This window comes from Cynocephalus volans, chromosome 8, assembly GCF_027409185.1.
Source record: "Cynocephalus volans isolate mCynVol1 chromosome 8, mCynVol1.pri, whole genome shotgun sequence".
Lineage (NCBI taxonomy): Eukaryota > Metazoa > Chordata > Mammalia > Dermoptera > Cynocephalidae > Cynocephalus > Cynocephalus volans.
In genome coordinates this window covers 19,844,678-19,871,888 of record NC_084467.1, presented here as the reverse complement: position 1 = coordinate 19,871,888, position 27,211 = coordinate 19,844,678, and the positions used below count along the sequence as shown (strand labels likewise).

Below are 27,211 nucleotides of genomic sequence, written 5' to 3'. Positions count from 1 at the left end.
GCAAAGGCTGAACTGTTTCTCTATGGGGTCCGTCCTTGAAATTTTCTTTCATTCAGGGATTTATATGTACTTTTCTTTTTTTCTTTGAGCACTTCCATTTTTTACACTGGCTCTTGGTCCTTTGCTCACCATTAGGATTCTATCCTTAGCCTATTTCTTACTCTCCAAGCTCTCTTGTCAGTTTTCTCCATTCTGAGCATTTAATCTAATAACAAGATTCTCATAAATTTTCTGAGCTCATTTCCAGTGCCCTGCTCCTAGATCTCCATATGTATAACTTTTTTTTTTTTTTTGGTGGCTGGCCAACATGGGCATCTGAACCCTTGACCTTGCTATTACAAGGCTGTGCTCTAACCACTGAGCTAATGGGTCAGCTACCCCCAGCTCTCCAAAATGAACCTGTTGTATACTGAGTTTGTTACAGCTCTGCTTATTTGAGTTAGTGGCTTTACCAACTACCCAGTCACCTTCAGTGTAGTTCTCAAATCATACTGATTACTTTTTCTGGTCGAAGCTGCAGTGACTGTAGGGAGTGCCTTTCCCTCTGGGGAAATCCTATTTATTCTTCAAACCTATGTGAATATGACCTCTGAAGCTTACTTTTATCTTTACCTCTCCTCCTTCCTTTCCCCTTATGAAGGTATCAAATGCTTTCTTGAAAGTACTGGAGAAAAAATGAAAAATAATGACAAATAATCACTTTTCTGAAAAGAATAGCCAGCACGGATGTGTACTTGTCTCAAATTGTTTCAAAAAATAAAGTAAAATTACTCCCTCTATTTCCATTTCCCAGAGGTGATTATTGTAAATAGTAGTATGTACATCCTGGACTTTTTTCTATACCAATAAAAACCTCTATATAGAGATACACTGTGAGCATCTTTGTATGTTAGTATAGATCTGCCTCATTCTATAATTGTATGAATGTACCATGTTACAATTTTTCTATTACAGTATGTTGAACATACCTTTGTACTTCAACCAAATGTTTTACTTTTTTCTAAGGATATTTGCTTTTTGGAGTCAGATGTACTACCATTGCACAACGAGGCCTCCCAGGATATTTGCTTTTAGAAAGATGGCATTTTACAAAATGCCATTAGAGGATCAGTCTCCTGTCTCCTATGTGTGCCCCCATAAATGCACCTGGGCTGTGGGATTGAACATGGGACAGGCAAGCACCTGTAATTGTGACTGATTCTGGGGAGGAGAAGTGTCGGAGCTATGGAGAATTTTTAGTAGCCTTTGTCACCTTCCTTTCACAGCTTGCAAGAAAAATTGGTATTAGCATAGCTTCCCACCTCTGAAGCTCCCAAGTTCAACTTTAGGTCAAGTCAGATGTATGACAGATTTATGGATGACAATGACTCACATGGTTGTAGCTAGGAATTTTAAGCCCAGCAGGCTTCACACATTGAACACACTTTAAACACAGAAATAGAAGACAGACTTTTCTAAAACAAGTGAATAGTAAGAAATTTATAAGCATGAAAATATATAGACATTTATATGACACTTCTTTCCAAATTATTAAAGGGAAGGTATAGACAGAGTCCTGGTTTACTGGTACAATTCAGCAGTGAAAACAGTTCCTGAGGGAGATTAGACAGCTGTTCCTCTTTCCAAGTTTTGTTTAATTTCAGCTGTATGTTTCCCATAGAATCTTCCTTCCTTTTTATTGAATTTAGCATTCCTTTCATTAATATAGTCGATATCTGCATCATCATTACAAAGATGTCTCTGGCTATATTTTTCTCATTTTTCAATTCTGTAATGGTCACAAATACACAGTACAAAGTTGCTTTCTTTTTGGGTCTTAATAGTTAAGACTGAAAGCAGTATTTAGAAAAGCATTCTACAAAGAAATAGGATACTACAAAAAGTTTGTGGAAAAAGAGAATTAAAAGATAATACAGGACTGGCCGGTTAGCTCAATTTATTAGAGCATAGTGCCGATAACACCAAGGTCGAGGGTTCGGATCCCTGTGCTGGCCAGCCGCCAAAAAAAAAAACAAAAAAAACAAAAAAAACAAAAGATAACACGAATCTCCATGAACTTTTTGAAGACCCCTTGTATGTTCAATGAACTTTCTTGAATTTAATTTTAATTTATAAGTTTACAGCGCGGTCAGATAATCTGAAGTTTGAGAAATAACCCAGATCCATGTTGAAATATGAGGGCAGTGATACATAATACTACTTTGACATAGAATTTTTAAATATACTCTATTTACTCTGCCTAATAATTACCCCACCCAAAACACAAATATAAAAGTGATGATGAATGGGAACATTTTTCAAACTAATAATCATGTGTCCTTTAATTACTGTCCAGATGCTACACTTCAAGACCATAATGTTAATTTTGTTATTAGGCACGAAATCAGTACTAAAACTTTATGCTGCATTTGTAGTACTTACTACTTTTCCAAGTCTATAACCATTCTATCAGTTTCTTCTGTGGAAGGCACATGTGTTCCATGGATGCTGAGTAGACCTCTCCACTGAGAAAGAGCAAGGTGGTGAGTAACACTATAAAGGTCCTATACCTTCAGAACTGGACAATGTTTAGTGGTCAAAAATGGAAACACTTGGGATCACATACTTTCATTTCAAAGAAACTGAATTCAGACTTGAGCACACTACCTGTCTTACATAATTAGAGAAAGAGTACTGTTTAGCATTACTTATTGCACATGATGAAATTCAATATCCTCCACAGGAAAGGGACATAGTAACAGCAACATAATAATAATGTTAATAGTAGCTAACCCATATATAGTGCTTTTATATGTGCCAGGCACTGTTTAATTGAATTGTCTGGATTAATTTAATACTTACAATAACACTATGAGGTAAGCACTATTATTCCCTTTATACAGGTGAAAAAAATGAGGCAGAAAAATAGTTTATAAGTGGCAGAGCCAGGCTTCAAGGCCAGGAAGCAAAGCTTAAATTCAAGTCCTGGTAACATACAAAGAATATACTATTAAGTCACATCGGCTTACTTTTCTATGTCAGGTTTGATCTGCTTGGTCAACTGATGATACTGGTGTAACTGGGCAGCAGCATAACTAAAAATAAAACAAGAATCATAGATGTTGGGACACTATTAAACTTTTTTTTTTTTTTTTTTTTTTTTATGTTTTAAAAGATGACTGGTAAGGGGATCTTAACCCTTGACTTGGTCTTGTCAGCACCACGCTCTCCCAAGTGAGCCACGGGCCGGCCCTTTAATCTTGTTATTAAATGGGTAATTAACAGGCTCATTCAATAAAGTAAAAGCCAATTTTACCTGAAAATCCCAGATTGGGTTTCTTTTTCTTTTTCCTTTCCCAGCTCTCTGCATCTTCTGCACTGATCTCTAGTGACTTCATCCTCATAATCTTCCCCTTTTCCTGCACATTCGTGAAAAGAGGGAAAAAACATTAGCTCTGTTACCTCATAAAATTCCTTGATTCCTTTTAAATCAAGAAAGACCTGAAAACTTATCAAGACTGTAACTTGATCACTTTCAAAGAAAACTGTGGAATTTGCTATGGTCTGTAAGTGATGCATCTATAACTTTGATGCTAAAAATAGCTATGGTGGATATATTATGTGTCCATCAAAAACACTTCCCCCCTTTCTGGGTTCATGACTGCCCACCTCCCAGCTTCCCTTGCAGCTGAGTCAGACCACATGACAAGTTCTCAACAAAATAGAAGTACTGAGGGCTGCTCCCATGCCTTAAGACAGTGGCTGTGTCTCCTCTATACCCATTTCCCTCCTGCTGGCCGGAACTTGCAACCACCTAGCTTAGCCCATACCCACACCAATAATGTGCTAGAGAATGGCAGAGTAATAATGAAATGAATACTTATGTGAAACTGAGCTGCCCTTCTAACTTGGGCTGCTCATCTGAGAAGTGATACATGAAAGACTAATGAGCTGTATTGTTCTTTTTTTGAAGATCACAATTAGCTTTATTCCGATTCTAGAATCGGGCAACACTTTATTCCATAGGTGTTCCCTATTGTTTTTTATTGCTGGAGCTTTTGTTAGCCTTTCACCCTAATATTCATTGCTTATATAGTGTGTTCCAGGCACTGTTCTAAATGTTTTACATATTTTATTCTCACAAATATGTAAGGTACAGATGAGGAAACCAGATCCAGACTGCTTAACTACCATGCTATATATACTGCCTCAATGAAACAATATATTTGAATCCAGAGTTTATAAGGATAGCAAAATTGTACTTTTTTCTTTTCTCTTGATTCCCAGCCATAGTTTTTTTACCTGTACATATTTTAATCTCTTTAAACATAAACAACAAAACATCATCACACTCCCAAAATAATTTTTTTTTTTTTTTTTTAAAGATGACCGGTAAGGGGATCTCAACCCTTAGCTTGGTGTTGTCAGCACCACGCTCAGCCAGTGAGCAAACCGGCCATCCCTATATAGGATCCGAACCTGTGGCCTTGGTGTTATCAGCACCGCACTCTACCGAGTGAGCCACGGGCCGGCCTCCAAAATAATTCTTTAATATCAAATATCCTACCAGTGTTTGTATCTTCCTGAGGTCCCATGTCTATTATTTTTATAGTTTGTTCAAACCCAGATTTAAACATGTTCCATACATTGCAATAAGTCAATATATCTCTTAAGTCTTCTTTAATCTATAGGTTCTCTCTCCATCTTTTTTAACCCTTGCTTTTTTGGGGGGTGTGAAAAAAAAAAAACCGGGTTGACCTATAGTTTCCCAAAATGGATTTTGCTAGTTGCCTCCTTATGATGTCCTTTAACATATTCCTTTGACTCCTGTATTTCCTGTAAATTGGTAATTAGATCTATTGGCTTTATCCAATTAAGGTTAAATTTATTTTTAGCAAGACTACTTCACATGAAGCTGGTGCTGTGTACTATCAAGGGACATAATCTCTGATTTTCTCTATTTTTGTGATGTTAGCAGTCATTGATGATTACTACCTAGATCCAGTAACTTATTAAAGACTGCAAAAGGGTGATGCTCTAATTACATCACTGCTTCTTCATGTATCATCTGGCCTCTGTATACTGTATGTTCTCTGTAAGAGTATTACATAGTCTACATTTTTTTTTGGTGGCTGGCCATTATGGGGACCAATGTATATTCTTTGTTTCAGGTGCATTAAGTATGAGTTTGATTATTTTTTAGGGTTTTTCTGGGCAAATATAATTACCCTCCCCACACATACCTTGTCTCCAGTTGCACCCAGATGCTTGCTGGCCTCTTACCCTAATGTGGACTCTTTTGTGCTTGTTTCCACCACTTGGATACCTCTTCCCCAACCTTATTTGTGTGGTAATGTCTACTCATCTTTCAAGATTAGTTACCACTTTAGTTGTCAATCTGTTTCTTCTCTGCACTTCTAAAGTCTTTTGTTTCTCCCTGTAACATGGCATTTACCTAGTCTTTGAGTAATTATTGGTTGTGAACTTGCCTTCTGTTTATTCCAGGCAGAAGCTACCGTATTTACCACTGTATCCACATTATCTAATTGGCTATCACACACTAGAGACTATGGGGGCGGTTTTTGGATGAATGAGTGAGTGACAAACTCGCTGTGTGACAATACACAAATTCCTTCCCATCTCTGGTCCCAGTATCACATCCTTATAAAGAAAGTTTTTTTTTTTTTTTTTTTTTTTTTTTGTCTTTTTCGTGACCGGCACTCAGCCAGTGAGTGCACCGGCCATTCCTATATAGGATCCGAACCCGCGGCGGGAGCGTCGCGCGCTCTCAGCGCCGCACTCACCCAAGTGCGCCACGGGCTCGGCCCTAAAAATACCAATATCTGGTCTCCAAACTGAAGTGGGGCCTGAGTATGTGTATTTTTCAAAAGTTCTCAAAGTGACTCCAGTGCGCTGCCAGGGTTGAGAACCACCGGGATAGATCTTTCATCTTGGGAGACGATCCAGCTCTGCGGGTCTGTCATGCGCGGTGATGGGACTTCCTCGTCCCTCTACAAACGCGCAGGGGCCTGGCCAGGTGACAGGTCTGAGTTGGCCTCAGGGAATACTCACCCACTTCAGGTGCAGCTCCCGGAATGTGCATAGTCTGCTCGCGGGCAGTCAGCTCCGCCGCCGCCCTTACGGGCCCCTCCTCCGCGCTGTCCACGGACTCCTGCAGTGAGGACTGCGGCCCAGGCCGAGTCCCCGCCGGTCCCGAAGGCCGGGTCGGTATCCTTCTCTACCGCCTCTACCCCACTGTGTCTGCGGCTCCCTCCTCCCGGCATCGCCTCCGGTCTACGCCAAATCTGCAGCCGCCAAAGCCCTCCACCGCTGGGGAGGGCCTACTATCCGCCTTTTCAGCCCTAGTCTCCGTTATCCCAGGGCAGTGCTTTCCCCCCAGACTTCCGGCAACAACAAATAACTATTCCCACTCGGAGCTCACTTCCGGTGGCCGCACAGCCCCAGATTTCTAAAAACCCCGCCCTTTCTGCGCCCCCAAGAGCGTAGGAACCAATCCCCGCCCCTGCAGCCCTGGGCCGTGTCCGATTGGGCCAGGCTCGTGCGCAGGCGCATTGAGTGGAGCAACCTGGGAAGGAGCGGAAAAACCGCGAGGGAGGCTGGGCGTCGCACGTGTGTGAGGGCGGTGTCGGGATGTTCCGGGGGAAGTGAGGAGACTAGAGACGAAGGGTCGAAAGCACCAAACTCGTGGGAAAGCAACCCAAAGCACATATTGCGCCCACCAAGTAACTAACCTTGTAGTTTAGATCTTTGATTACTCAATCCAAAGTAGGCCCACAGTCTCCATCACATCGTCCTATTTTAATTCTGTGCGTAACAGTTTATTATCTCCCTTCCTTAGTACAACGGAAGCTTCATGAGAACAGGGTCTATTTCTGTCTTGTTCACAACTGATTCCCTGCGATTCGAATTGTTCCAGTACAGTGTATGAATTAATAAAGTTGAATGAATGAATAAACGAACATACTGACTTGGGGCATTTGAAATCTCTCCCTCAAGCATCTCCATGATGCAGAAAGATATCTTGCATTCACCTGAGGCTTTGATTTTCTCCTCAAAATGATGCATAATACCAATATTCTTTTATCCATCCGTTAATTCAATAACGAACTGTATAACTGTTCTCAGGTCATTTAACTCATCTGTTCTTTGGTTTATCAAGCATGAAAAAGAAATAATAAATAAAGCGATACCCATGCCATAGGGTAGTTTGAGGATAAGTTAGTTAATACATGCGAAGTGTTTGTGACTAGTTCCTGGCCCATAGCAAATGCTGAGTAATTGCTGACTTTTATCAGTTGGAGGCAGATGCATCCCCTTCCTGCCTCAGATCTCCTTAAATGTCTTTCTTCAGGGATGCCCTAACCGTCACCACTTTACAAAATCAGTTTCCTGTTATAGCTCTTCATACTTCTCTTTCTTCTTTGCAGTACTTATATAAACGTAATTAAATAAGTGTGTAAATAAAATAAAAAAAATAAGTGTGTAATTACTTATTTAGTGTATTTAATTTAAATGAAAATTTTCTTAACCCAGCAGTAATTCGAGTGAGGGAGACTTCACAATGATTCCAGCCCCAGCCCCTGATCTGACTGAGGCTGCATGAGAAACCCCATGCAAGAACCACTTAGCTGAATCCAGTTAATTTCCAGAACTGTAATAAAATAGGGCTGGCTGGTTAGCTCACTCGGTTAGAGCGTGGTGCTGACAACCCCACGGTCAATGGTTTGGATCCCCATACCAGCCAGCTGCTAACAACAACAACAACAAAAAGTTGTGTTAAGGTACCAGGTTTTGGGGTGATGTGTTATGCTGCAAAAGGCAAATTATACAGTTTAAAACAGTTTTGAAGAATCACACAAACCTTCATATTGCACTGGAAAACAAGACTGACATTCCTGTGAATGTTCTTAATACATTATTGTATGAAATCAGAGTTGTTGAGCAATTTTTACCACATCGAATAGTATCTTTCTCTCTCTTTTTTTGATGGTTGGCCAGTACAGGGTTACTTCCCTTCTCTATGCTGCTTCTTTTTTATCTCTTCCAGAGACTCCTTTAGTTAATTATGAAGATTTGCATTTTTTAAAGTCAAGCTTAGGAATTCTATGACTTTATATTGTAAACAAACTGGCAATATGGAGCTCAATTTTACTGGCAGGAATGGAGAAAAGAATGAAATAGGATTATTATTATTATTATTATTGTTATTGTTATTATTATTATTATTTTGGCAGCTGGCCGGTAAGGGGATAGGATTCTTAATAGTAAAATAAGAAGCATACAAGCGCCACTCTTCCCAATGACTATACGCCTTCCTAGAAAAATCAAAGCTCTATAAAACAAGCCTCCCCTGATGACTTTTCTATGCCATCTGGCCCCCTCAAAGGGTCTGGCACTTAGTAGCTGTTCAATAAATGTTAAAAAACTGAATGGGAAAAACATTTTGTCAGTGCTACCTCCGAATATCTCTGAGCTCAGCAAACAGAGCCCCTAGAACCTATTTAATGCTCCTTTTCCCTTTATTTCTCCTCTTACTTCTTTGCCATGGGTACTGTCAACTATACTAAAGATAGGAAGTCACTTTCCCAGGACATATTTCAAAATCTACCTTAGCATAGGGGAATTTAATGGTTTCTGAAATCTTTGTGATAGATTTTTTTTTTTTTTTTTGCCACAGTAAACATCCTTGTACACAAATGCATAAGTATTGGTACTTTAATTTCTGTGGGATAATTTCTCAAAAGTGGGTCTGCTGAGTTAAAGGGTTGATATAATTTTAATTTTAATAGATATTGCTGATTAACTTTTCTTAAAGGTTGCAGCAATTACCGTTCTTAAGTGTTGCTTGGAAGTACATATTTCTGGAATCTTCTCCATTATTTGATTTTACTGATTTATTTTTTACCAATCTGAGAGGCATAAAACCACATGTAACTGTTTTCATTTTCATTTCCTGATGTTGATGATGTTATTTTTCCATATTCTGAGATACAAATTTAATTTTTGTCCAGCTTTTAGCCAACTATGCAAGCACTAACTTATTCTATTCTATACAGCACCATTTCCCCATTGAATCTAGTTGTGAATTTTCCATTCTGTTGATTTATGTGTCATTTCCTGTGCACGTACAATATTGTATTCATTACTGAAGCCTTCTATTAAGTTTTAATTCTTTGTAAGACAAGTCCCTCCTCACTATTTTTATTCAAAAATACTCTTAGCTATTCTCAATTCTTCTATTCAAACTTTAATTTTAGAATTAGAAATGTATTTATATAGTTCAAAATAATATATATGAGCCCATATATATACACACAGAGTAAACACCCCCCCAAATGGATTGTAACTTCTGTTAGCTTCTTGTCTATCCCTCCTAAATTCTTTTTTTTAAATTTTTTTTTTTTTTGTGACCGGTAAGGGGATCGCAACCCTTGCCTTGGTGTCGGCCACACCCCGCTCAGCCAGTGAGCGCACCCGCCATCACTATATAGGATCTGAACCCGCGGCGGGAGCGCCGCTGTGCTCCCAGCGCCGCACTCTACCGAGTGAGCCACGGGGTCGGCCCCCTCCTAAATTCTTTATGCAAAACAAAAATACATTCTTTGTAACCCTAATCCTACCTACCATTCCTCAAAATACAGCACACTATATACACAGTTCTGCACCTTGCATTTTTCACTTAGTATATTGTGGAGATCTTTCCAAATCAGTGTACAGACAGCTAACCCATTCCTTTTTACAGCTTCACAGTGTTCCACTGCACGTACCATAATTTATTTAACCGACCTTCTATTGACAGACATTTGAGTTGTTTCCAATCTTTTATTACAAAAAAAAAAAAAAAAGAAAAAAAAAAAGCTGAAATGACCAACCTCTTACATAAGTCATTTTACACCTGTGCAATTGTATCTGTTGATAAATTCCCAGAAGTGTGAGAGCTGGGTAAAAGTAAATGCCTTTGTAACTTTTATAGATATTGCCAAATTTCCCTCCTTAGGGTTGGACTTGTTTTCAGTCCTACCAGTCATACATGTAAAATTAATGTTTCTTCATAGACTTACCAACACACTGGGTTGTTGAACTTTTAGATATTTGCTCCATTATTTAACAGTTCCAAAAAACAAAAACTATAACCCACTCGAGATTCTGATGGGAATAGCATGAAATTTATAAATTCATTAGAGATACTCTTTTGTGATATTATGTTTTTATATTGTCTTCCAACCAGAAAATAGGTAAGCCTTCATTTAATTTTTGTGTATTTTATTTTTTATTTCTAGTGTTACCATTTAAATTTTTTACCTAGATATCGATTCATTTCGGGATTACTTTTTTGTTTCTACATCTAATCAGAAGTTGTTAGTGCAGAAAAAGGTAATTTTCAAAACCTAAGGATAATAGAGATGAGGGGATAGGGAGGGAGGGGGTTTGGGAAGTGATAGGTCTGGTAAAGGGCATAAAGAAATATCAAGATTTGTAAGACCGAATATGTTCATAATAAATTTAAAAAAAATTTTTAAATTTCATGTATTCCTCTTCTATCCAGCACCTTAATTGTCTCAGTTATTAATTTTGGCATTGTTTCCCCGCTAGGCACGTAAGAATGAACAAGATGAGACGGGCTCTACTTTTCTCCAGCTGATAACGCTGATAGGCGAAATGGAAAATGAACAAGAGACAAGAGAAACAGACTACTGAACAGAATTACAATGGCTTCCAATGACAGTACTAACTGCCTACGTAAGACAAGGTAGTCAGGGCAGCCCGGCCTCTCGGAGGAGGTGACACTGAGGCTAAGTGCTGGACGGAAAGCACTTTCCTCGTATATGAACAACGTGCTGCCAGGCTCCTTTGGCCATTCCTTCCTAGACGTCCTGTTCTAAGCGCTTCCCGATTCCTTCCTCCCTGCCTCACCCCTTCCTGCCATCGCTTCTGCGGCCTTCTGCGGCTGCGCAAGACCCTGCCCAATCGAAACGCCTCACCGCTGAGAGGGGCAGGGATTGGTCGTATCTTCCTGAGGCCTCCGGGGAGGGGCGGGGCTTACAGTAGCTTATCGGTACGTATCGACGGGGCGGTCCCAAGGCCGACGGAAGTGCTCTGTGTTGTTGCCGGAAGTGGGAAAAGAAAAGTTGTGATGGCGGCTGCGACTGAAGCCGAGGAGGTGAGTGCCACGGCCACTTCCCAGAGAGTTTTGTGGGTGAGTGTTCCGAGGGGAGGCAGGGGCGAGAGGTGGAGGCGAAGCCTGGGTTCTGGGCCAGGGAGGTCCAGACATTGTGGGGTTGGGGCGGCAGTGGAGGCCTTCTGACGGGCGGGGACTCGGCTTGAGCCTTCCAGGGAGAAGCCGAGCCGGCCCCACCTCAAGCCGGTCCTCTTCGCTACAGGTGCCAGTTGGTAGCGTGGAGGAGGGGTCTGACCGGCTGGCGGAGGAACTGGCCGCCCAGAAGCGCGAACAGAGACTGCGCAAATTTCGGGAGCTGCATCTGAAGCGGGTGAGTAATCCGCGAGGCCAGCTCAGACCTGTCACCTGGCCAGGTCCGTGCGCGTTTGTAGAGGGACTAGGAAGACGCACCAATGCGCTTGACAGACCCTCCGAGCTGGATCGTCCCCCGAGATGAAAGTTCTATCCCGGTGGTTCTCGACGCTGGCAGCGCACTGGAATCACTTTGAGAACTTAAAAAAACATATCTTCTCGCTCCAGCCCCTCTCTTACCCACACCTGATTTATGTGGGCTAGATTCGGGAGACCTAAATGCCACTGTAGTATGGCTCCCCCACTTTGTAAAACCTTGTTCCTATCCAACCCAAAGAGCTAAATAGAAGCAAAGCTGATATTAACCCGGAGGGCAAAACAGTGCAGCCCAACACATTTTTTTCTCAATGTATGCAAATAGAGACTTTATTAGGCTGTTCCCTTTCTTAATAACATCCTTTGATGGTTCTCTACTGCTGTTAGGATAAAATGAGGTTACCTTGTTTATGTGTCCTACCCGATGCTCCTCAAAGGAGGCAAGATCATTTGGATTTATTTTCATGTTTCAGCTGACTAACTTTTTGGGTTATGGTTTTAGAATGAAGCTCGTAAATTGAATCACCAGGAAGTTGTGGAAGAAGATAAAAGACTTAAGTTACCTGCAAACTGGGAAGCCAAAAAAGCTCGTTTGGAATGGGAACTACAGGAAGAACAAAAGAAAAAGGTGGGGAACTACTCTGTTCTCTTCATAAGTGATTTATTCAGTCATTCTCTTGCATTGAGACAGTAGAACATGATGGTTGAGTTCTCTGGCTTTGGAGCCAAACTGCCAGAGTTCACATCTTGGCTCTGCTTTTTACTAGTGCTGCAAAACTTTGAGAGAATTATTTAACCTGTGTTAAATCTCTCTACCTGTGTTTTCTCATCTATATGATGAGGACTTTAATAATAATTTGAGTTAATTATGAGTTAAACAAGTTATGCATGTAAAACATTTAGAACAGGACCTGACACCTGATAAACACCCAATATGTGTCATATGCTTTCTTCTTATATACCATAGCAGATTTCCAAATTTTCTTGAAATATTAATCATTATTTTTAAAGTAGTGCTTCATATCTGTATTGGATCTTTCTTGATTTAAAATAGATCAAATCATTGCTTGTATCATAATTGTAGGTACCAGCTTTTTTCTTTTTTTTTAAGGAATGTGCAGCAAGAGGGGAAGACTATGAGAAAATGAAGTTGCTAGAGATCAGTGCAGAAGATGCAGAAAGATGGGAGAGGAAAAAGAAGAGGAAAAACCCTGATCTGGGATTTTCTGGTAAAATTGACCTTTATTGAACAAGCCTGTTAGATAAACATTGCCTTCACTGTTTTTGGATTTTAGAAAGGATGTGCTCCTCATGCTTCCTTCATGGAGTATTCTCCGAGAGGCCTAAACCCAAGAAAAATACAAAATATCTCATAGGGCAGAAGTCAAAAAGGCTGCACTTCAGTCAGCTGGATTCTTTTATTCTTTGTGGTAAAATTAATCAAAGTCTGCTTGTCAGCATCTTCAGGGTAGAAGCTATGCTTAGATTAGTGTCTTGTGCTTATATTACTTAATAATAATTTTGATTTTTCTTTGAATAGCAATGCCCAAACAAGGTAATACATCATCTCTGATTCCCACTTTATTTTTAGATTATGCTGCTGCCCAGTTACGCCAATATCATCGGTTGACTAAGCAGATCAAACCTAACATGGAAGCGTATGAGAGGCTGAGAGAAAAACAGTAAGTTGACAGGTTTAATGCAAGTCTTTTTTTCATCCTGAAGCAATATGGACATATTTGTGTGTGTGAATACACATACACATACCATACGTAAATACAAACACACTTAAATGCTAAGGGGTGTAGGTTATCAACAGCTGTGTAAGAATGGTCTCTGCTTTGACAACACTATTGTTCACTTCTCAGCAGTAAGCTAACCACTTGGTTTTCTCTCTAGCTGGGTATTCTAAGACTGAGTGTTGGCTGGTTAACACCCAGGTTATCATAGTTACTTAGATATTATTTTAGGAGGCAGAATGCTTTAGTCCTTGGGCTGGTGAACTTTCTCTGTAAAGGACAAAATAGTAAATATCTTGGGCTGTGTGGGCATGTGGTCTCTGTCACAACTACTCAACTATGCCACTACAGTGTGAAAGCAGCTGTAGAGAATACATAAACGGTTATGTCTGTGTCCCAATAAAACTATTTTCAAAAACTTGGTGGACTGTAGTTTGCAGACCTCTGTTTTAATGGAAAGAGAAATAACCTAAGCTTGGAAGTTCTAATCCCAACTGTGTTTGTAACACTTTGTGACCCTTGATAAGTCCTTTAACCTCTGACCATTGGCGCTTTCATCTACAGAATGAAGGTGTTGGAGTTGGTGATTTCCTAGGTCCTTTCTACTTCTGTATTTTCTTTCTTTTCTTTTTTTTTTTAAATTTAAGGTAGGATCCCACAGTAAATACATGTATATATTTTATCTTTCATCATGAGTGGAAGTTTAGTTTGACATTTGAAAATGGAGCACTTATAGTGTTACTGTAAGTCCATTTTCTGTCTTTTCAGTGGAGAAGAGTTTTTCCCAACATCCAACAGTCTTCTTCATGGAACACATGTGCCTTCCACAGAGGAAATTGATAGGATGGTCATAGATCTGGAAAAACAGTAAGTACTCAATAGAGCAGCCTGAAATTTTAAACTGTTAATGACAAAATAGACTTAGAATGTGCATCTAAGTCTAATGTGCTTTGAATCAATTGAATAGACAAAAATTATACTGGTAATTGCTCATTTCTGGCCTAATATCTATGGTAGTTTTGGGGATAGACAGCAAGTATGGGTTGAGTCCATATGATTTGGAATTGTGATGCAAAATATTGGTGAAATTGAGTTGTTATAATTGAAGAGGAAAGGTCTAAAGAAAATTATTCTTCCTTTAAGGCTTTTACTTTAATAGTCATTCCATTCTCTGATCTGAAGAAGCAAGATGTTCTAATAAATGTACAGTATACTTCAGTTATATTTGTGTTTCTTAACACTAATAGAGATAAATATTAGGTAGAGCAGTATTAATTTATATCTATGTGTATACACACACACACACACACACACACACACACACACATACACACATACATACACACACACATACATACACACACTTTTTTTTTTTTTAAAGATGGCTGGTAAGGGGATCCCACCCCTTGACTTGGGTGTTGTCAGCCCCCTGCTCTCCCAAGTGAGCCAACCAGCCATCCCTATATAGGGATCTGAACCCATGGCCTTGGTGTTATCAGCACTGCAATCTCCCAAGTGAGCCACGGGCCAGCCCTCCACACACACAATTTTTTTTGTGGCTGGCTGGTACAGGGTTCTGAAACCTTGACCTTGGTGTTATCAGTACCATGCTCTAATTAACTGAGCTAATCGGACAGCCCGAATTTATGTTTTACTAGTTAATTCATGTGTTAAGAATAGTGTCTGTGCACTCAGTATTAGCTGTGGCTATTATTAATATAATTATTATTGTAGTAATTATTTTAAGTAATACTTCATGTGTCCAGTTCCTAATGATGCATTGTTGCTCTTTTAGAAGCATGCTGATTTAGTATGTACTGAATTTCATGGTTTATACCTGGGGTTTTACTGTTAATTAGCAGTTTCAACTTGAACTTGATGAAAACTGGGTTCCCTCCCCCCCACCCCAAAGTGTGCAATTCTAAATGTACTGATTATATTCTTAACTATTTGGCCATGTTCTATTAAGATGAAAAAAGAAGGCAATTTTGAATTTTGTAAATTATTTTCTTCTTCCCTCAGAATTGAAAAACGAGACAAATATAGCCGGAGACGTCCTTATAATGATGATGCGGATATTGACTACATTAATGAAAGGAATGCCAAATTCAACAAGAAAGCAGAAAGATTCTATGGGAAATATACAGCTGAAATTAAACAGAATTTGGAAAGAGGAACAGCTGTTTAATTCCATCAGGAACTGTTTTTAGAAGTTTGAGAATGGAGTGAAAATTTCTGCTAGCAAATTGAAGTTCTCTTAAATTTTATTAGTTAACCAGAACTTAGTCTATACCTTCCCACTCAGCATTTAGAAATAAAAATGTTTTTTCTTAAACATATACTTCCATGTATATTTCCACATTTTTTGCGCTTGGATATAAGAAGTATTTCTTGTAGTGAAGTTGTTTTGTAAAAATCTACTTTGTATAAATTCTAATTATATTATTTTTCTATGTATTTTGAATGTGTATGACTGTTTAATCTTTGAAGCATTTTGGGCTTAAGATTGCTGGCAGCGTGCATAAATGCAGTCACTATTGCTTTGAATATTGTTATGAATTTGGCAAAATCTAGAGCTGGACTTGGGAACTGAAGCTGTGGACAGTGAAGATGGCAGTGGCTACTAGAGGGATGGTACAGTCTCTCCCCAGAGCTGCATATGATCAAGTTCAGGGAGTAGCAGAACTATCCTGCCATGGCTATTGCATGTACAGTTCTTTTTTTCCGAAAAACAATAAAATGCTTTGGAATAGAATTTGCTAACACTTTGTCATTTAAAAGAAATATTTGATTGTATACATTTGTATATACAAATGCGAACGTGCATGCTGCCATTCTTCAAATTAAAAAAAAAGTTTATGGGACATTTCAAACATTCAAAAGAAGACAGAATAATACAGTGATAGAGTGCAGCCTTGTAACACCCAAGGTCAAGGGTTCAGATCCCCATACCGGCTGGCTGCCCCGCCCTCCCAAAATTCGATGAATCCCATATGCTCAAAACCCATTTTCAACAATCATTAACTCATAGCTAATCTTTTTTCATCTTTGTTTCTATCCACTTTGTCCTCCATGACTCCTATGTTATTTTGAAGCAAATACCTGGTGTATAATTTCATTTATAAATATTTCAGTGTATATCTTTGAAGGATAAATACTTAAAAAATAGCCACAGTACTTTTTTTTTTCTTTTTTTGTGGGCGTCTGGCTGGAATTGAGATCTGAACCCTTGACCTTGGTGTTATAATGCTGCACTTTAATCAACTGAGCTAACCAGCTGGACCCTTTTATTTTTTGTGGTGTCTGGCCAGTACTATATGGGGATCCAATCCCTTGACCTTGGTGTTATTAGCACCATGGTCTAACCAAGTGAGCTCACCAGCCAGCCCCACAATACTATTATCACAACAATAGTTTTATTTTCATAAAAGTCCAGAGAGATTATTATAATTGTTTCTAAATGTTGATTAAAATGCTAAACACCTAATTAGGACATTCCAAATTAAGGGAAATCTGAAATTCAGAAAACTTCATGAATACTTTGGTGTCTAAAGACAACACCACTGGTCATTAATTATCCTCTTTTTAAATTAATGCAGCGCCTTTTTATTTCCTCTCCTAGCACTTTATTTTTTTTCCTCCTGGTGGCTGGTTGGTACAGGGAACTGAACCCTTAACCTTGGTGTTACAAGGCTGTGCTCTAACCAGTTGAACTAACTGGCCAGCCTTCTCTTAGAGCTTCTTTGTGTGATTAAATCACATGTCTGTTACAAGGCCTTGATGCCTCCAAAGCTATACTGAATGTTTCAATCTTTCTATTCCCATTTCCACTACCTTAGTTCAAGTTCTTTGATCCTGAATGTTGCAATACAATAAAATAGAATTTCAAAAACTTCAAAATATTGTCAAATAGAATCTGGCAATGTATTTAAAAGAAAAGAACAGTTCACTATAACTCAGCAGGGTTCATTCTTAGAATGCAAAAGTAGCTTGTTGTAGGCCGTGTTAGTTGCCTGCTTGATATTCATTCTCCTTTTTTCATTACCAGCCAGAACCCTGGTTTTTTTATTAATATGTGGTAATATTTCTAGCTAAACACTTTATTTCCCAGACTGACTTGCTGTTTCAAGGGGTCAAATATAATTCTGGCCAATAAGACACAGCTACTATTATTTTGAGAAATCTTTTGCTTTCTTGTTATGGGTGTCACTGCTCTCTGCTTCCCCCTTCCTTCTTCCTGCTTGGATCACAAGCATGAGGCCTGGAGCTTTAGCCAACATTTTGTGCCAGAAGTAACAAGCATCAGGACAAAAGTCAGTGGACTGAGGAGGGTGGAGCAGAGCTTGGGTCTCTGTTGGCATTGCTGAGCATCTGCGCCAGCCCTACATGCCTACCTCTCGTCCTCCTGTTACCCTGTTATTTTCTGTTGAATAAATTTATGATGGATGCATGGTTCAATTCTTGGACAAGTGTCAGTAAATTCAGTGTTAAATGTGCAAATTATCAATGGTTTTTCTCCACTCTAGGAATAAGTGCCTAGGAATGGACTGGGAAAAAATAGTCCAGTTGCAATGTAACAAAGATTATAAGATACTTAGGCACAATTTAATGAGAAAGCACGGGAGCTATGTGAAGAAAATGATAAAATTGAATTGAAAGAGTAAACAGGAGACTTTTGCTCCTACCCAAGATGGAATGACAGGGAATAGATTTACCTTCCTACTTGAAATAAGTGGGGAAAAAAAACAAAAAAAAGGATGGCATATATGAACGACGGTTTTGGAGAAACCAGACAAGGAAGGACAGTGACACCCAAGAGAGGAAATAAACAAGTTAGCCCTGTGATTGTCCCAGGCTGTGGTGCATGGAGAGAGAACACAGAGGACCCCAGTGGTCTCCCTTAGTTGAGGAGACAGAGCTGAAAGTCCAGGGCGACAAGAGCTCACAGCACAAAGCACTGGAGAGAGTAGAGCTGCACAGAGAGGGAACGGGGAGTCTCTGCAGAGGGTCCCCGCGGGTATTAGGCATAGCACTGATCACTATGTGTGTGAGGAGACTCCATGGGGCCAGGGAAAGAAGCACCTGAAAGGAAGGGAACAGTACGCGGCACTCACACATGGCCAGGAACAGTGTTTTCTTCACCAGCCAGAATGGAAATCTTCGTAATGCATGGGACATTGGGTAGAATACTGAGAAGGTCCTTGCCTCAGTAGTGGAGAATAATTGGCCTTAGGCTGAACCCTTTTTGGGTCTTGCCTAACAAATCTTAGAAAGTAAGAGCTTAAAGAATTCAAGTGTTTCCAAGGAAGTTGACTGCATTCCAGAACAAAGATCAAGAATAATTATTAAAAAACACAGAAACATCCAGTACTCAAAAACATCAAATTCACAGTGCCTAGCATCTAATCAAAGAAATGGGAAAATAGGACTCATAAGGAGAAGAAAAATCAATCAATCTAAACAGATCAAGAATCGGCACAGATGTTAGAATTAAAAGACAAAGAAATTTAAAGTTACTATAACTGTAGTCCACATGATCAAAAAGTGAAGTAGGGACATGAGGATATAAAAAGGATCCACAATGCTATGGTTTGACTGTCTCCCCCCAAACTCAATGAAGCTTCATTCTCATTGTAACAGTGTTAAGAGGGTCAGAAATCAGACTATGGTATTTGAAAGGTGGGGCCTTTGAGAGGTGATTAAATTGTGAGGACTCTGTCCTCATGAATGGATTAATCCATTCATGGGTTAATGGATTAATGTTTTAGTCCTCATGGAATAGACTTGGGTCTTTAATAAAAGAGGAAGAAAGCATGTGGAAAGGCCCTTGCTCAGCCCTTGCCATATGATACTTTGCACCACCTAGAGACTGCTGAGTCCCCCACCAAGAAGAAGGCCCTTGCCAAGACACCCCTTGACTTTGGACTCCCCAGCCTCCAAAACTATAAGAAATGGTTTTTTAAAATAAATTATCCAGTTTCAGGTATTTTGTTATAAGCAATATAAAGTGGACTAATACACACATTGGAGATGTTTTATTTCAGTCCTTCCTAACCTATCCATGGACTGATGAAATTAGTCACCTATGAATGGAAGCCAGGTTTATGTGGGGGAATGTAGAGGATAGTGATGGAAATTGAAAATGGGGATGTTCTTCAGGTAGATGTGTCTGGGAATGCGTGATGTCAGCGACCACCTTTGGGCTCTCCTGACTGCTGCTGAGTCCTTGTTAGCCATTGCTCATCCAAAGGGAGAAGAGGTGGTGGCCCTCCCCACCCCCACTGCAGCAGTCCTGGCTGGACTGTGCTGTTTCTGCCCTTCAGGACAGGGCTGCCTCATGAGCTCATTTATTTCAAAGGCCTGCTCTGAGAAATGGGGGCTTAATTATTAGTTGACTCAATCATGTCCTCTCACTCAGAGCCCCAGTGGCACAACTTCTGGCCAGGTGGTGGAGCTAAACACAAAATGATCTCTCATAATTGCAATGACTTGCAGTGTAGCAGTGTTCTGGGCTGATGCTGGAGTAAGTTTGAAACCAAGGAACAGATCCCAATCTCTCCCAGCTATTCCCCTGACCCCAATCAGAGTAGGCCTTGGCTGGGGGAAAAGCTGGAGAGCTAAAGGAAATCTGCTTGAGTAAGCAGGATGGACTGGATTCCTAGAAGTAGCAAAGTCAGTTAATAATAAGATAATAGTAGAGTTGATTAAATATAAACTTCTTTAGGCTAAAACTTGATCTGGAGGTCAGGATGTTTGTTCCTTAAATAAATGCCTTATGACTTAGGATAGCATCTGTAATGCCAATCTCGAGTGGTCTTTGTAGATAACAAACAACTACAAGCCACTTTGGAGTTTGCGCACCTCCAGACTTGAGGGAGCCAAGGAGGACCTAGGCATGATGCCAGAAATGATTATGCTGACCTCACCACAGACCAATCACATTTGCACATGACTCCTGGGACCCCCCCCACTCATGATTTTGCCTTATAAATGCTTGTGATTTTAAGTGACTGAGGACTCCAAGGTCTTAAAAGCTCTTTTGGCTACCACTAGCTCCTTTGAAAGTCCATCCAAATAAATGCTAATCTTTAACACTACAAACTTTGGTGCAAAAGCCTTCTGAGTCATTTGGGCAGTGAATGAGGAACTCCTCTCAGATTGGTAACGAGTTTGCCCCCACTGGAATTCTCTTAAGGCCTTACTGAGTGAAATGAGTAATGGATAATCCAGGCAAAGTGCTTAGTGCAGTGGGCTGGTGCAGAGGAAAAGCCCGTGACTGGCAATTCCTGTGATCATCACCATGTTCTCCAACAGGACTCTCTTTTACTCTCTCCTTTTTCAGGGCAATTAAAAGCATAGACTCAGGTGCCAAATAGACTGGACTCAAATCCCAGCTCTTCCATTTGCCAGGTGAAAGATCTCAGGCAAGTCACTATGTTAGTCTGATTGGGCTGCCATAGCAGAATACCATGGACTGAGTGGCTTAAACAACAGAAATTTATTTCTTGCAGCTCTGGAGGCTAGAAGATCAAGTTACCAACAGCACTGGTTTCTGGTGAGGCCTCTTGTCCTGTCTTGCAGATGGCTGCCTTCTCGATGTGTCCTCATGTGGCCTTTCCTCTGTGCTTTCACACTTCTGGTGCCTCTTATAAGGACACCAGTCCTCTTGGATTAGGGTTTCACTCTTATGACCTCATTTAGCCTTAATTATTACTTCCCTAAAGTCCCTGTTTCCAAGTACAGTCACACTGGGGGTTAGGGTTTCAACAAATGAATTTGGGGTGGGCACAATTCAGTCCGTAACATCACTTATCCATGTTGTGCCTCAGTTTCCCTGATCTAAAAAGTGTTAATAATGCCTACCTCAGAGGGTAGTTGTGAGGATTAGATGAGTGTAAAGTGCTTAGACCAGTTCCTGGTTCCCAGTGGGTACTATGTAAGTTACAATAGTAATGAAATCAATAATTATCATCCTCATGGACATTTCCTGTACTCGGTCTGCTCTCCTTTCCTTACCTCCAAATCAATATAATGCCACACTGAACTTTCAGAGGTCTTCAAGGGAGGTAAGACTTCCTCATGACTTGCTCCCTACTCGTGAAAGTCTTGGCCATTTTTAAAGAAGAACCGCGGAGACTTCCTCTTTCTGCCAATCTGATGCTTTGAAGAGACAGGAAATTTGGGAGTTTTCAAGCTTACTCCCCCAGATTTTCTCCTGCCAGCGTTCGGCCAGGTAGAGTAACTGAGTGGTGCTTTGCAGCATGCCAGCCTTGTTCCCCTGGGGCTCTCTTTAGAAGCTCATCACTTATGCAGGCTTAATTCTGTGCTCTCCCTGGACTGCTTCTCCAGTCCAAAGCAGTTAAAATCAAAATCCCTTTTCCAAGGAGTGACAGCTACTTGCAGAACCCAGGGATCTGAGATCCCACCTGGCTTTTTGCTAGAATAGAACCCGCACTTAAGATCAAATCATTAAAAACAACAGCAATCCAAATGATCTTTTAATAATGTTCACATTTTATTTTCATTTTTTGTCCTTTTTGTGACCGGCTGCACCGCGCTCAGCCAGTGAGCGCACCGGCCACCCCTATATAGGATCCGAACTCGCAGCGGGAGCGCTGCTGTGCTCCCAGCGCCGCACTCTCCCGAGTGCGCCGCAGGGTCGGCCCATGTTCACATTTTAGATGAATAGTTTAGCTTTGAGTTCAGTCTTGTCCCTGTGGATGGGGTTGTTGGGTTTTTGTTTGAAAATCTACAGGCTGTTGGGAGTTCCAGGTTGAAGGGACTGCAAGAAATTGGAAGACACTGATGACATCTCACCTGGCTGAAACGTGTGTGTATGTTTTGGGAGGGGCAGAGATGTGTGTTTCTTCTGCTGGAAATAGCCCACTGGGGAGAGATGCAAAAAAATACCCAGCAATCTCAGAAATACACTCTAGAATGTATGGAAGATATTCATCACACGTATGTAAAGGTTAAATGTAAAACATTTAAAATATACCACAATTTTTAGAAAATCCTCTGTTGGTATTTCTCATCCTTATTAATATAATAGAACCCCTTGAGTAAGGACCAGCTTGGTCCTCTGCTGTTGCTTAGAGGCCATGTACACAGGGACAGAGCCTGAAAACCAAAAGGGGATGGGAAAGGAAACGGGAAAAGGAAACCAGGGAATTGACCACAGCAACTATTTAGTGCCCCCTCGTGGGATGTGAGAAACACGGTTTCAAAATCACTTTTGTGTTTTTTAACCCAAGCAGCAAGCATTCCACCAGAGGTGTCCTTATGGGAGAGCCTTAAAAAAAAAAAAAAAAAAGAAAAGAAAAAAAAAAAAAGGCATTTTTCTAGTTAGAACATTAATCCATAGTCATTGTAGAAAATTACTTCCTCTGATTTGGGGAGTTGGTTGGGGGAAGATATAAAATTTTTATTGGTTCATGACATCCTTAAGTATGGGAACGACAGGACTAATTTATACCTTTTTTTTTTTTTTTTAAACTGAGACATAACTTACATAAAGGGCACAGTCTTGAGTGTATATATAGTTGAATTTTTATATATCTATAAACCTGTGCAACCACCAGCCAGGTCAAAGCCACAGAGGGATCCCTCATGACTTCTCCCAGTCAGACCATGCTCGGAAGGTAAACATTGTTCTGACCTCTATCACCTTGGATTAATTTGCCAGTTTTTGAACTTCCTGTAAATGAAATCATACAATATTTAATCCTTTGAGTTTGACTTTCTTTGCTCAACATTGTGTCTGTGATATTCATCCAGGCTGTGTGTAGGACTAGCTTAAACTTTAAATTGCTTTCCAACTTTGAGATTGTCTGATTTTATAAGAAGGGAGAAAACAAGGGATGAATAAAATTTGAGGTCCTTGTTGTAGTTTTAGAGCTGATGGATTTAGGCTTTTTAGGAGAATGATGATTACTCAGAAAGGAGAAATCTTCGATGGCTTGCCTCACCATTGTATGTGGCTTGTAGGGGGCCAGATAACTTATCTCTAATTGGCAACCCTGCAGATTGAGAGGAGCTGGATTTTTGAACTGTGCTCTAGAAGCCTCAACTTCATGTGGACCAGATTTATATCATAAGATTCTGGACTTTGAGCTGATACTGTAATGAGATGAGACTGGTGGTTTTGGAGGAGGGGTGAGTGTATTTTGTATGTGGGAGGGCTATAGATATTTGTGGCCAGAGGATGGACTGTGGCAGATTGTAGTTTCCAAAGACGGCCACCCCAACAGCTATGCTCTTCTTACAATGTGATGTAGATTGTCCTCCATCAAGAGGTAATGCATTAATTTCCTAGGGATGCTGTAATAAAGTACTACAAACGGGACAGATTAAATGACAGAAATTTATTGTCTCACAGTTCTGGAGGCTGGAAGTCCAAAACCAAGGTGCGGGCAGAGTTGGTTCCTTCTGAGGACTGTGAGGGAAAATCGGTTCCGTGCCTCTCCCCGAGCTTTGGGTGGGTTACTGGCAATCTGTGGAATTTCTTGGCACGTAGAGTCATCTCCTTATCACTGCCCTTGTCTTCACATGGCGTTCTCCTTGTGTTCATGTCTATCTGCAAATTTCCTCTTTCAATAAGGACACCATTCATATTGGATTAGGGCCCATCGAATGACCCACCTTGATTTCCTCTGTAAAAGTGCTTTCTCCAAATAAAGTCGCAGTCTGAGGTATGGGGGTTAGGACTTCAGTATGTGCATGTTGGGGGTACATAATTCAATCCATAGTGGGTAGGGGGGTGTGTTTCCTCTCCTTGAAGCTGGGTGGGCCATTGCAACTGTGGTGAAGTGATGCTGAGTGACTTCTGAGGCTGGGTCATAAGAGGCATTATGATCTCGTGATGCTTTGGAATCCAGCCACCATGTTGTGAAGAAGCCCAGGCCACATGGCCAGGCCATGTGTAGGTCTCAGTCAACAGCCAGTTTCAACTGCCAGATATTTGAGTGAACAAACCTTCAAATGATTTTAGCATCCAGGCTTTGAGTCTTATAGTTGAGGCACCATATGTTGTGAAGCAGAGTCAAGCGGTCCCCACCCCCATCTCTGTCCACATTCCTCACCTGAAGAAACCTTGAGAGATAAGAAGTTATGGTGGTTGCTTTAAGCCATTAAGTTTTGGGAGGATTTGTTACACAATATTAGATAATGAATACCCACTACCTACCTCCTAGGGTTCTTGTGAAGTGAGCTGATAGTTGGAATAAACCTAGAATAATTATTGGCACATAGCAACTCAAGAGAACAAACTTAACAGTGTGATATTGTGAAATATATATTTGGTCTCTGCACCTGGTTCCTGAGACAGAGCCCCTAAAACCCTTGTAGATAGGAGCATTAGCAGAATATTTTGTTCTAAAATTTGGTCTTTGACCCCAGTTCCCAACACAGGGCTCCTAAGACCTTTGTAATTTTCTGAGTGATAGGAGCATCTTTTGTTCTTAAGAGGTGACTCTTGCTGAGCTCCTGAATAGCCTCAGGATGGGTTCTGGTTGCCAGAGGAACCAATCAAGTGATTGGAGGATTGGAACTTTCAACCCTACCCCTTGACCTTGGGCTGAAAGTTGACTTGATTGCCAATGGCCAATGATGAAATCAATCCTACCTATATAAATGCAGCCTCCATAAAACCCCAGAAGGACAGGGTTTAGAGAGCTTCCAGATAGTTGAATGCATGGAGGCTCCTAGAGGGTGACATGCCTACAGAGGCATGGAAGCTCCACGTCCCTTTCCATATACCTTGCCCTGTGCATCTCTTCCACCTGGCCATTTGTCTGTATGTTTTGTAATATTCTTTATAATAAACCAGTAAATATAAGTGTTTCCAGAGTTCTGTGAGCTGTCCTAGCAAATTAACTCAAGGAGGGGGTAGTGGGAACACTTGATCCACAGCCAGTTGGTCAGAAGTTGGGTGACAACCTATTACTTGTGACTAGTCTGAAGTGTGGGCAGTTTTGTGGGACTGAACCCTTAACTTGTGTAATCTGATGCTATCTCCAGGTAGACAGTGTCAGAATTGAGTTATAGGACACCCAGCAGTTGTCCACTGGTGAATTGACTGGTTGTCCATGAAGAGAAATCCCCTCACATTTTGGTGACCAGAGTGTTCTGTGTTGGGTGACTGTGGTGTGAGAGGAGAAAAAAGAGTTAGTTTGTATTTCACCAAGCAGATAAATGAAAAAGTGGGAAAAATTGTATTTTTTAAAGTACAAAGTAAGCTAGTTTTAGTTACTGCATGAAATTAAAAGAGGAAAAAGGAATTCTAAATGCCATTTGAAAGGCCAGGCCATGGCTCACTTGGGAGAGTGTGGTGCTGATAACACCAAGGCCATGGGTTCGGATCCCATATAGGGATGGCCGGTTCTCTCACTGGCTGAGTGTGGTGCTGACAACACCAAGCCAAGGGTTAAGATCCCCTTACCGGTCATCTTTAAAAAAAAAAAAAAAAGCCATTTGAAATTTAAACTTTTCACTAATTCTGATTACACTTTTGCTCAACTAGACTGATTTTTTTCCCTACCATATGTACTAAGTGATGGGACCTTAGGGGCTGAGAAAACAGAATCATCTTTTTTGTTGTTGTTATGGACACAGGCATTCTAAATCAGCAGCATGTGAGTCCATCAGGTTTTAATAATGCCTTATTCATTATTAGAGAAAAAATTTTGGTTTCACAATGCAGCCTCATGAAAGTTTTCAGCTAAATTAGCCTGTATAAATAAGATTAAGTTTATGTCTGTACATTTTTGTAAAGAAGATTTACAAATGGCCAATAAACACATGAGAAGATGTTACATCATTAGCCTTTAGGGAAATGCAAAGCAAAACTGTAGTGAGATACCGCTTCACACCACTAGGGTGGTTATAATAAAAAAGACAGATGTTGACAAGTGTTGGTGAAGATGTGGGGAAACTGGAACCTCATACACTGTTGGTGGGAATATAAAATGGTGCAGCCACTTTGGGCAACAATCTGGCAGTTGTTTCTCAAAAGGTTAAACATAGAGTTACATATGACTCAGCAATTCTCCTGAAAGAATTGAAGATATATGGTCCCCAAAAAACTTGTAAACAAATGTTCATAGCAACGTTATTCATAATACCAAAAAGTGTAAAAATTCCAATCGTCCATAAACTGATGAATGGATAAGAAAAATGTGGTACGTCCATGTCATGCAATAATAATTATTCAGTCCTAAAAAGTAATGAAGTACTGATACATGCCACGACATGGATAAACCTTGAAAACATTTTGCTAAGTGAAAGAAGCCAGATGCAAAAGACCACATATATTATGTATTTCGTTTATATGAAATGTCCAGAATAGGCAAATGCATAAAAGACAGAAAGTAGATTAATGGTTGCCAGAGACTGGATGAGGTGGGGGAGGGGGTGATGGAGAATGACAGTTAATGGGTATGGGGTTTCCTTTTGAGGTGATAAAAATGTTTTAGAATTACATATTGTAGTGATGGTTGCACAACCCTGTGAAAATACCCCAAATCACTGAACTGTGCACATTAAAAGGGTAAATTTTATGGTCAGTGAATTATATCTCAATAAAGCTGCTATGGTTTTTGTAACCTTATCATGAGAAGACTTCCACTGAGCTTGGAAGGTCTGTTTGATACGTGGCCTTCCCAAAATCCACTTGAATGTGATTTCCAAGGGGCCCCTTCAGAAGCCAAAGCAGCCAAAACAGATTCTCAAGTGACACATGATTGCCCATCCAGAGACATATCAATAAATCAATTAAATTATTCATTTAACAAGCTATTTTGAGCAGCCATTATATGCTAGGAAGTGTTCTAGAGGCTTGGCTATATAATGAACAGAACAAAGATGCCTATCTTTTGCTTACATTTTAGCAGGGGAAGACAAGCAAATA

General features: G+C 40.3%; 2 protein-coding genes across 4 annotated transcripts; one reads left to right on the top strand and one right to left on the bottom strand.

Moving 5' to 3' along the window:
- Window positions 1-1,506: 1,506 nt before the first annotated feature.
- LOC134384932 (pre-mRNA-splicing factor SYF2-like) lies at window positions 1,507-6,395 on the bottom strand. Of its 2 annotated transcripts, XR_010024270.1 has the most exons (5): window positions 6,052-6,395; window positions 3,296-3,398; window positions 3,009-3,074; window positions 2,422-2,504; window positions 1,507-1,768 (listed from the first exon to the last, which is right to left on the bottom strand). XR_010024270.1 is itself a non-coding variant. In XM_063106750.1 (4 exons), exons 1-4 carry the CDS (start codon window positions 6,080-6,082, stop codon window positions 2,435-2,437), a joined length of 270 nt encoding a protein of 89 aa, XP_062962820.1. In that variant the 5' UTR covers window positions 6,083-6,395; the 3' UTR covers window positions 2,008-2,434. The 2 variants fall into 2 exon arrangements, 1 of the variants encoding a protein (XP_062962820.1); XM_063106750.1 differs by lacking the exon at window positions 1,507-1,768 and having other exon boundaries at window positions 2,008-2,504.
- A 4,698-nt stretch (window positions 6,396-11,093) lies between these two features.
- On the top strand, window positions 11,094-16,060 carry SYF2 (SYF2 pre-mRNA splicing factor). Of its 2 annotated transcripts, none has more exons than XM_063106163.1 (7): window positions 11,094-11,161; window positions 11,382-11,489; window positions 12,069-12,194; window positions 12,678-12,795; window positions 13,158-13,248; window positions 14,074-14,172; window positions 15,328-16,060. In XM_063106163.1, the coding sequence occupies exons 1-7, from the start codon at window positions 11,135-11,137 to the stop codon at window positions 15,491-15,493; spliced, it is 735 nt and encodes a 244-aa protein (XP_062962233.1). In that variant the 5' UTR covers window positions 11,094-11,134; the 3' UTR covers window positions 15,494-16,060. The 2 variants fall into 2 exon arrangements, with proteins under 2 accessions (XP_062962233.1, XP_062962232.1); XM_063106162.1 differs by having other exon boundaries at window positions 11,123-11,197.
- The last annotated feature ends 11,151 nt before the right edge of the window (window positions 16,061-27,211 follow it).

Excerpts from the sequence above, each read along its gene's own strand:
- LOC134384932 (XM_063106750.1), bottom strand. The coding sequence starts at position 6,082 with ATGCACATTCCGGGAGCTGCACCTGAAGTGG. Across the intron at positions 3,075-3,295 it reads ACCCAATCTGGGATTTTCAG|TTATGCTGCTGCCCAGTTAC; the intron begins GTAAAATTGGCT and ends TTTTATTTTTAG. Across the intron at positions 2,505-3,008 it reads ATCAAACCTGACATAGAAAA|TGGAGAGGTCTACTCAGCAT; the intron begins GTAAGCCGATGT and ends GCTCTTTCTCAG.
- SYF2 (XM_063106162.1), top strand. The coding sequence starts at position 11,135 with ATGGCGGCTGCGACTGAAGCCGAGGAGGTGAGTGCCACGGCCACTTCC. Across the intron at positions 12,195-12,677 it reads AGGAAGAACAAAAGAAAAAG|GAATGTGCAGCAAGAGGGGA; the intron begins GTGGGGAACTAC and ends TTTTTTTTTAAG. Across the intron at positions 13,249-14,073 it reads GAGAGGCTGAGAGAAAAACA|TGGAGAAGAGTTTTTCCCAA; the intron begins GTAAGTTGACAG and ends CTGTCTTTTCAG.